This window comes from Taurulus bubalis, assembly GCF_910589615.1.
Source record: "Taurulus bubalis genome assembly, chromosome: 19".
NCBI classification, from domain to species: domain Eukaryota; kingdom Metazoa; phylum Chordata; class Actinopteri; order Perciformes; family Cottidae; genus Taurulus; species Taurulus bubalis.
In genome coordinates, this window is record NC_136607.1 from 17,461,959 (window position 1) to 17,471,785 (window position 9,827).

General features: G+C 42.4%; 1 protein-coding gene across 1 annotated transcript in view; it reads left to right on the forward strand.

The window, feature by feature from the left end:
* Nucleotides 1-4,413: 4,413 nt before the first annotated feature.
* The window catches only part of LOC306751441 (excitatory amino acid transporter 3-like), a gene marked incomplete at its 5' end in the record, with an annotated part of 7,004 nt that continues 1,590 nt past the window's right edge, over nt 4,414-9,827 (forward strand). Inside the window, 11 exons of the mRNA XM_079235008.1 lie at nt 4,414-4,525; nt 5,364-5,504; nt 5,611-5,703; nt 6,079-6,194; nt 6,557-6,738; nt 7,036-7,143; nt 7,571-7,765; nt 7,883-8,017; nt 8,119-8,235; nt 9,448-9,552; nt 9,646-9,702. Of these exons, the coding sequence (XP_079091134.1) occupies nt 4,414-4,525; nt 5,364-5,504; nt 5,611-5,703; nt 6,079-6,194; nt 6,557-6,738; nt 7,036-7,143; nt 7,571-7,765; nt 7,883-8,017; nt 8,119-8,235; nt 9,448-9,552; nt 9,646-9,702 (1,361 nt within the window). The remainder of the gene's footprint in view (nt 4,526-5,363; nt 5,505-5,610; nt 5,704-6,078; nt 6,195-6,556; nt 6,739-7,035; nt 7,144-7,570; nt 7,766-7,882; nt 8,018-8,118; nt 8,236-9,447; nt 9,553-9,645; nt 9,703-9,827) is intronic.

Genomic DNA, 9,827 nt, shown 5'->3' on the forward strand with positions numbered 1-9,827 from the left:
ATATAGCCTAACAAAGTAGTGTGTATCTGTCACGGGACTGACGCTGAACTGATACTATACTGGCGCGAAAACTACTAGCGCGATTAGCATCCGTGGCTAATAGTTAGCTTTCTCCCGTTTCAGACCTAAAACACTTACTAAACCACTAAAACAATTACTAAACATCAAAACATGGCACTGCAAAAGTGACCGAAATCAACACACATATACATGACGCTTGTGGATCCTGTCTCACCTGTAAAAACATAACAATATAACTCAAATCAATGTCTGCTGGCTGCTGGACGATCTTTTGCTGCTCTAACTTGTTGATTTTAGACAAGAGTTACAGCGCAGTCATGACAAATACCCGCTACTGCCACCTATTGGTGAAAACGAGTATCGTCCTGCAGCCACTCCAGGTGAAAGCAGGCAAGTCTACAAGTCACACAAACCATTTTAAATTATAATAACCAGAAATTAATGCTGTCAGGGGGCAAGGTACTAACACAATATAATACAATAACATTTCTGAAACAATGTTAGCCCTTAAAATGTCCAGGGTGCCACACCATCATTCCAAGATGGCCCGGTTCAGTCCAGGGGCGTCTCTAGGATTTTGACACATCTGGGGCTTAGCCCAGATGAGTGAAGCAGCGAAATTTTTAGACATAGAAACACTCTCTACATACCCTACAGGTACCTGCTCTTCTAGACTGAATTGAGGCATTTCATGGTTACCAGTTAATACCAAATAGGCTAGCAATTTTCACAAACTTCCCTCAATAGCCCAGGCACAAAAATGCCCCATTCATCATGTTGAACATACCAACAGCAACCATTCAGCAACAGTACACATTGAGATGTTTAATTAACCATGCATCTTGTCATGTACAGTATTTACATTGTTTTACTTTGTACATTTAATGCTCTTTACATACTCGTATGTATTTATTCTTTACATATTCTTTAACATTATGTAGCATAACATACTCTTTAACATAACATTTGTAACTCTTATAGGTCTGTTTCTTGTACTTAACTTTTACTAATGTACTCTTTACATCTTTTTTCCTTGTTCATTTATCTTTAGTTTTACTTTAAACATTTGTCTTGTACAGTATATCTGTCTTAACTTGCACTCTACACTTGACTTTACTTCTTTCTTCAGTCATCATGTACAATTAAGTCTCCGCATTAACTCTTAGTCTACAGCCTCTTATTTGCGCCGCCACCTGAACACCAAGCATGCCAGTGCAAGTCAGAAGCCCCTTACATTTTTTAGATCAAAATTGGAAGAGTTACAAAACAGCTAAAAACAATTGCAGTCTCATTCACGTAAGTCTCTCACTTTCTCCCTCTCTATCTCTCTTGCTGCGCTGCATGTGAAAATCCTCATGGACTCCTCCTTTTTTATTTATATCTGTTTCTGAGCCTATGCATGTGCCACTCTTTGTTCTTTACGTGGCTTATTGTGTTTAAGTAAATAAATGTGAAATGCAATCTGCTTCAGCCTGTGCGTGTGTCCTCGCCATCCAGGGAGCAGTGCGACTGAGCTGTGCGTTTGAGCTGTGCGACTCCGCGGAAGGCGCTTAAAGTTGAGAATATTTCAACTTGTAAGCGCGCCGAAAAAACGCTAGAAAAACGCGTCGCGCGGCATTTAAAGACCGGGAGAAGAAAACCAGGAGCCGTACCATAGGAAAACAATGGTTTTGCTAGCGACGCGTTTTTGAGAGTCGCGTCTGGTGTGAACGGCCCCTTAATGCTCTTTAAAAGTGACGCCTTGTGAAATGTACTGAAATGTATACAGCGGACTAAATCTATCTATAATGAGCAAACAGTTCTCGCATTGGTCCGATTTTATGTGGCTTTTTTATGTGGCTATAAATAGGCTCTGTTGCGTTTTTTTGTGTGGGGGATTGGGGGTGCGTGAACCCGGTCGGAATGTAGAAGGGGGTGCGTGGCCTAAAAGGTTTGGGAACCGCTGTACTACACAAAGACAGCAGCTTGCTGTTGTCAAGTGCGCCTGCTGCCTGACTCCGCTGTTTTGGGTGAATGACGTCACGTGCGACCTGGAGGTGTTAATATTCGGGGCTAATTAAAAAACGTCACGTGCGACCTGGAGGTGTTAATATTCGGGGCTAATTAAAAAACACCCGGGGCTCTAGCCCCGGGTGTTTTTTTTTTAAGTGTTTTAGCCTAGGGACGCCACTGGTTCAGTCTGGGCGAACTGACCTCACTAAATGATCCACACGTTTAAGAATAATGCCTTCTAAATAAAATTTCCACCACAAATTGTATCGTGGGGCCTCTGGTCCGACCCCATTTATCATGTTAACAATGGATTTCAGCAATAGAAATGATCCTAGAAATAGAAATGATCTTATATTAATTCCCTTGGGGGAAATTGGTCTCTGCATTTAATCCATCCTTGGTGATGTGAACTATTTGTTCAGATCCTGGGAGGTGGTGGGAAATGAGGTCCGGGATCCAAAAGAGTTATAGTAAAAGTATATTTAATAAAAAATGATAGACAGCTTATGCTCCCGCACAGGCCCTTTAAATCCACGGCGCACCTCAGAACACAGGTCCGAGCAGTTCGCTGGGCGGAAAGAAAAGAGACCGAGCGTTTGCGCACTAGTTAGTTTTCAACTCATTCGTGGGACTTAAAGTCCGTAGTATTGGTTTAATGTTTTATTACCTTTCTGAACATATTATTGGCCCTGCCGTTTCAGGGGCGGAAATAGATTTCTTCTTCCGTCTTCTTCTTCTTCTTCCTCTTCTTCCCCAAAAAGGGTAGTGTCCATTGTCTCAAAAGTCAATATTCAGCTCCACCCCCTCAGGCGAACAAGAGAACTACAACTCCTTAAGGCGGTAGTCAATATGTTATGCAGCATGCAGTATTTGTCTAACATTCATTCACACATCAATCATTCTACAGTAATAAAAGTGACCTTCATATGCATACAATTACAAATCCCTCATAATAATATCCCTTATTAATTATCATATTTCATGCATTGTAATGTACACACAAACAACTTATTTTACATAGATGTGCAAGTCCAAATGTGACAAACTAAGCTTAAAAAAACACTACAATACTCATAGCTATAAGCACCCCTAAATGTTCATAATGCTATATAACAATAACACAATACAATATAAAGCATTTTATAATGATTTAATACAAGGTTACAATGTTGCCCAATGCAATTTAGATTGCAATAGAAGATCTTTGATGTGACGTGTTGAGTCTTGGCCAACTCGGCCAAAAATCTGATTTTTGGCCGAGTTGTTGTCATCTCCGTAATAGAACATCTTAGATGTGACGTGTCTTGGCCAATGAGCGTTAAGATGTTTACAGCGCCCGTTTCTCAATATGCTTGTCTCTCGGTACTTGATGAGAAAACCCACAGCTGAATCGTCCCTGCTCGCGGGAGCCAGCGCCGCCCCCCCAAGGTCGCGTGGTGAGGGCGCCCCCAACTCATTTGTCTCCCTAGGCAGTCGCCGAGTTCGCCTATAGCAATCGCCGGCCCTGTCCATGACAATCAACCACAAAGTCCACTCCCCGTGTACTTTAATCTGCAAAGGCCTGCTTAAACTGCCTTGCTGGCCTAGAGACACAGGAGAGAAAAAATCTGATTGGATGAAAGTTTCTCCTTCAAACCAGCTGCAGTCTGATGGCTGAAGACTGCAGGCTGAGCAACAGAGCTGTACAATGAGAAAATAACCTGATAAGGAAAAATTATTATAATACATGTAGTGTATTTGTGAAAAACAATTAAATTATAAAATAGCTATAACTTTGTGATTCTGTTTAGGCCAGCAGAGAAGGCTTAGAACGGCCCACCACTGAGTGGATGCCATTCAGTAGTGATGTGTCCTTTCGTGTCGAGGCTTCCATGCGCGTGTTAAGTAAGTCACCCGGCTGTCTGTCGTGCTGCCTTCAGGTTCTGCCGGATTTTAAAAGTACAATCGACGCAAACGGACGCTCTAGTAGGTTAGGACTCAGAAAGTGGGAACTGAGTTAACACATACGCTATGATAGCTGATTTAATGTGTAAGTCACGGACACTAAAAAGACACATTCTTGTAAAGAACACGCTAAAATACGATATTTTGTACTGCTTGTTAAAACTCTGAGCTTTATAATAGCACCTGAATGCGTCCCGAGCTCCCTACTGGTCAGTCGCTCCTCTGCTGTAAACAGACGGTGAGCTCAACTCCAGTTGGATCCTGACATGATGTACTTTGCGTAAAGTCCGTGTGGTGTTTGTGTTAGCCTCCAGCTTCACCTCGAGCAGTTTGAACGCTACCTGAGCGACAAAACTAATTCTTCAACGGATACTCGAACCAAGGACACTTGTCGTTGGTTTTATTTAAACCAACCAGAACACAACTGGCGGCCGTTGGCTCGGCAGTGCTTGAAACATGGGGGAGATCATGCCGGGCTACAGGGACTGTCACAGCATCATGAAGATATGCATGACGTTTATTTACCGTCATTTCTTCATAGTCGCCAGTCTGGGGGCTGTAGTCTTAGGTGAGTAACTAGTTAGCTGAGCTATCTTTACTTCGCTCTTTGGAAAGTACTGAAACTGTTGCCTTGAGTTGGTAGCCTCAGATTGTTGTGCAATCCAAGTAAGTCATTGAACAGTATCCCTCGTAACGACCACTTCCCAAATAAATAAATAAATTGATACTTTGAGGGAAATTATTTTATTGATTATGGTAGTTTTTGTACCCTATATGCTCGCGGGCTAAGCTAGTCTAGTCTGCACTTTGTCATACTCCTTCTTTCATTTCTATCCCAACGTTAGACGTTAGGAGGTAACAGACTCGCTCGCGAGACACTGTCAACTGCCGACACTAACGGCTGCACTTGATCCTTAGCAACAGTCTTTTGTTCATAGCAACGCTGGAGACTGCGAGACTTGACCAGTCAGAGTAGAGCATTCAACAAAGCTCTAATACAATTTATTATGTAATAAACAAACATAAAAACACATTACCAAATCATTAAAAAAAAACGTGTTTGTTCTGGACTGGTTTCTCATTTGTGTTGAGCTAGCTGTAATGCTAACGGCTCTCTATTCCTGCTCAACTGGAATACAGACAGTTAAATGACAACACAGATATCATGGGATGTCATGGGGTTTGTTATTGTGTGACTTCTGTTCGACATAAGTTATTTCGTCTCAATTCATCGATGTGGACGCTTTATAGAAGCTCAGTGCTACTTAACCTGTTAAGATTTCAGTGAGCTATAGGCTCAATCCCCAGTGTGTTACTTCCTCATTTCTTCCTTTCCCATTTTATTCTCACGCATTTAAAATCATTTACAATGTTCTAATTGTTTTGTCTTTTTTATTTTCACACAGGGATTGCATTCGGCTTTCTTGAAAAGAAATACTTCCCTTTGTCGGAAAACGAATACATTTATGTAAACTTACCGGGCGAAATCCTGATGCGTCTGCTTCAGGCCGTCACTGTTCCTCTGGTGGTGACCAGTGTGGTTAGAGGTAAACCAGAGGGCCTGTCACAATTCAACCCTGCTGTCTGGGAATGCTTTTGATTTACATACACATGCATATCATTATTTTATTATCTTTCATTTTTTGAATGTAGGAGTAACTGACCTGAGTGAGCACGCCTCCAAGATAATCGCTGTGCGTGCGCTGGTGTTCTATCTCTTGACGACTATTATCGCTGTGCTGATAGGTAAGAGAAATGTGACTCCAATAAAGTAGGTTTTGGTTATACTTTTCGTTTATTATGTGCACATTTCGGCATACAATCACACAGCTATTGAAACGATGTAACGTGAAGCAACTTTTTATTGTTTGAAGATCCTCTCCTGTTTGATTTAAGTGTTTAAATGTCATCAACTGTCATAGTCATTTTCCCATTTTGTGTTATTTCTCATGTTGTATGTGTATGAATTAGCCTTAAAAAGCCATGCTTCGTTTAGTTTTGGTCTAAAACCTAAAGAGAAAGAAAACTGGCCCACTATGGTACTTGTGTACTGTTTAGAAATCCCTTCAAATGGAGACCTCTCTTTAGACCAATAAAGCCACTTACGCCGCTCACTTGCAGGATTATTGGTGGTCTTGCTGTTCCAGCCTGGAGAGACTTTCGTTGTCACCAGAGATGATGTGGAGAAGGTGGTATTGGGGGAAAGGATATCCTTCCACTACACCATGATGGATCTCGTGAGGTGAGAATATGCTATGACATCAGAGTTTAAGCTGAATTCAGTGTGTCAACTTTTGCAAGCTGCCTCCCTGTTTCACTCTTCTTTATTCTTTAAAGGAACATGATTCCACAAAATCTGATGCAGGCATGCTTCCAAAAGGTATGGATGGGTTTCATGCTTTCCATACGAGGGAGACAATGTCATATTTACAGTACTTGAACACACTCTCTTTCTTTTCTTAGTACAAGACTTCGAGGATGATCGGGCTTGAAGACCAGGCAAAGGTATAATCTTTTTCTGTCCTCACTATCAATATTCTGTCTTGGAAGTGCAGTGATAGTTGCCCTGCGACCCCTGTGACCGTCCTGTTTGTTTCAGAATGTCACTGATGGGGAACTGGTGGGTCAATATGTCAACGGAGATAACACGCTGGGCCTGATTGTGGTTTCCTTTGTTGTGGGACGGGTCCTGAGGAGGATGGGAGAAAGAGGGCATGTCTTGGTGGAAATCGTTGAACACTTCCACTTCATCACGAAAAAAGTGTTCGACATGATCCTGAGGTAAAGTGAAACCTCTATGACTTTAAAAACTTTCTTCCGACGAGTGTCTATTAAAACCAAAAGTATATTTCCCTCTTCTACCGTAGTTAACATTAAAATAATGTGAGTTAGTGTTTTAGATAATCATTGCATTTCCAACAATAGTTATTCCCAATCATGTTTGATTTCCCCCCTTTTCTCAGATGAGAGAAACCAGACCGGTTTCTTTTGGTGTAATATTGTAATCAGACTACTGTCCCAAATGTTGCATAAGTTATTGAAGTCCCCCCTTCTTTTCTTTTTGTGTCGATTCTCCAGCTACTTGCCATTTGGACTGATGTCCATAATTGCCGGTAACGTCATTGAGATCACCAAATGGGGTACGGTCCAAACACTGGCAAAGTTTATCTCTACGGTTGTCACCGGGTACGCTCTCCTTTGGGCCAGAACACCAAATGGGCCTTGAAGCCTTCTGCTAATTTCATGTCATTGGTGTCGGTATTCATTGTGTATTGAACTGTGTGTTTCAGACTCCTAATCCATGGCATCCTAGTTCTACCGGCACTGTATTTCCTGATGGTGAGACGTAGCCCATGGCGCGTCATTAAAGGGGTGGGCCCTGCCTTATTAAGTGCAATGCTCATCTCCTCCAGGTGAGAGGATATTTGAGGCTGTGCTTCTAGTTGTCTGAGGCTTGCATTGTGTTTATTCACCAGACGCTTTCCAAAGAACACCTGTATCATTAAAGCTGCCTTATTGTGAAGCAGCTAACATGGAAAAAAGGAGGTATTTGATGTGTATGATTGCTCTTGTATGATCCGTGCAACGAGAACTTGTGCGCCGTGTCTCAAAGCTCCGCAACGCTGCCGATCACCATGCAATGCTGCGTGAAGGGAAACAAGATCGACCCCCGAATCGCCCGCTTGATGCTGCCCATCGGGACCACCATCAACATGGGCGGGTCAGCCCTTTATGAGGTGGTGGCCGTAATTTTCATCGGCCAGCTCAACGCAATCCATCTGACCGTCAATCAGATAGTCCAAATCGCGTAAGTCGCAGCTATTGCCTCTCTCTCCTGTCCCAGAATAAATAAAAAAAAACATTAATATTAGCGTTCCTTTTGTATTACTGTGTCTTCATAAATGGACTGTGTTTTGCTCTGCAGCGTGATATCAGCGATCTCCAGCCTCGGAATAGCAGGGATCCCGGCCAGGGGAGCCGTGACCACCATTTTTGTCCTGGCAGCGATCGGCTTACCCGTGAAGGGCGCCTCCGTGTTTATCGTCATCGAATGGCTGCTGTAAGTTTGACTGCTCGCAACAGAATCGAGTCAATGTGTCAAACAGCGTCGCGCAGGCGTATTTGCCGCTTTCACAGCACACTGTGGTTTCCGTCTTTCAGAGACCGGTTCAACACGGTTGTCAATGTGTTGGGCAACTGCATCGGCGTGGCGATCGTCCAGCACCTCTGCAAAAAGGAGCTGGACGCCATGAGGGAAGAAGAGCAGGCTGGGCAGAGGTGACATTCTCACTCAGTACATTTGTAGAGATTTTCCAGCATTTTTTTTCAGGCTTTAGAAAAAAAGTCGATAAGAGAAAGGTTTCAAGGAATTTTTCCTTTTTAAGGATTAAAGGTACAAGAATAATCAAACAACTTCTGTTTACTCTAGATTGCTTTTATTCAAGCTACAACATGTGCCGGCAGGGGAAAAGTCGTAAAACGTGATTCAGACTGTACCAACCTTCCTCTAACGTAAAGAAAAAATGCTGGAAATGTAAACACACCGAGCGATCACCCAAAGGCCGTTCCACACTATAGTGCCATCGTGGTTTACGGGAACAAATGGCGCCACTCGTGTCCCGCCGCCGCCGCAGCTCTTATGGTCTTTACACATCTGACATCACCAATTCACACGTCTGTAATTTACTGCAGTGATTCTCAACTGGTGGATCGCGGACCCGTTTTCAGTGGGTCATGGGCCTTTTCCTGGGCAAAAAAGAAAGAAAAAAAATATTTTTCATCCTGTGGTTTTATTTTGAAGGGACTTTTTTTATGCAGCAGAGTGTTGTTTTGCACTTGTCCCTCCATGTTTTCAGCAGGGTGTGCCAGGTTGGGTCAAACCATCCTGATATGGGGGAGACAATGGGTTTTTAGGATAATTACATTAAACAGCCTACTGAATATAAAATTCACAACTGATGGCGCTGCCTGCATGACAGGAAAAAACTCGGGTCGTGAGGAGAATTGAGTGCTGCTTACTTTTCTGTAAAGCACAATGTTTTTCAGTATTTACCTAATGATGAGGTAATCACAAGAAAAGTTAATTTTGTATATATGAATCCTTTTTAATTTGTGGAAAAGCTGCTCCTCAAGACAGTGACTTGTTCCATAGTAAAGTGTTTGTCATAGATTCAGTGAGTGTGTATTCTCAGTTAGTTAGTTAGGTCATTTGAGTCTTTTTGAAACTACTTCTTAGTTGTTGGACTTTTTTGTTTGTGCATGAAAGCTGTTGAGTCTGTTTTAAAAATGGCTGAAGATTCTGAATTGTTATGTATGTTGTAATACCTCGTGTCCTGAAGATGCACTTTATGGTTTTTAATTAAAATGCAGCTAATTGTCTCTCTCTCCCGTCCTAGAATTAAAAAAATCATTCAAAAAAATCATTGATTTTAGTGTTGAAAAGTACTTTTGTATTACTGCGTCTTCATAAATCAACTGTTTGCTCTGCAGCGGGATACAAGCAGTCTCCAGACACGAAGTAGAAGACATTACGGGATCCATCCTCGGCGAAATTGCGAAGGACATCTCCATATTCTTCGGCATCAAATGGCTGCTGTAAGTTTGACTGCTCGCACAGGCTTGAGTCAATGTGTCAAATGACGTCGTGCAGTTGTATTTGCTGCTTTCACTGTGGTTTCTGTCTTTCAGAGACCGGTTCAACACGGCGCTGGCCAACATGGAGGAGGGAGAGCAGGATATACCAAGGTGACGTTCTCACCAAGTACATTTGTAGAGAGACTGGACTGGGTGTGGGTTTTATTACCTTGAATTCAATACTAATTTTCCAACCATTAATACGTTCAAATTCTCACACACACACACACACACAC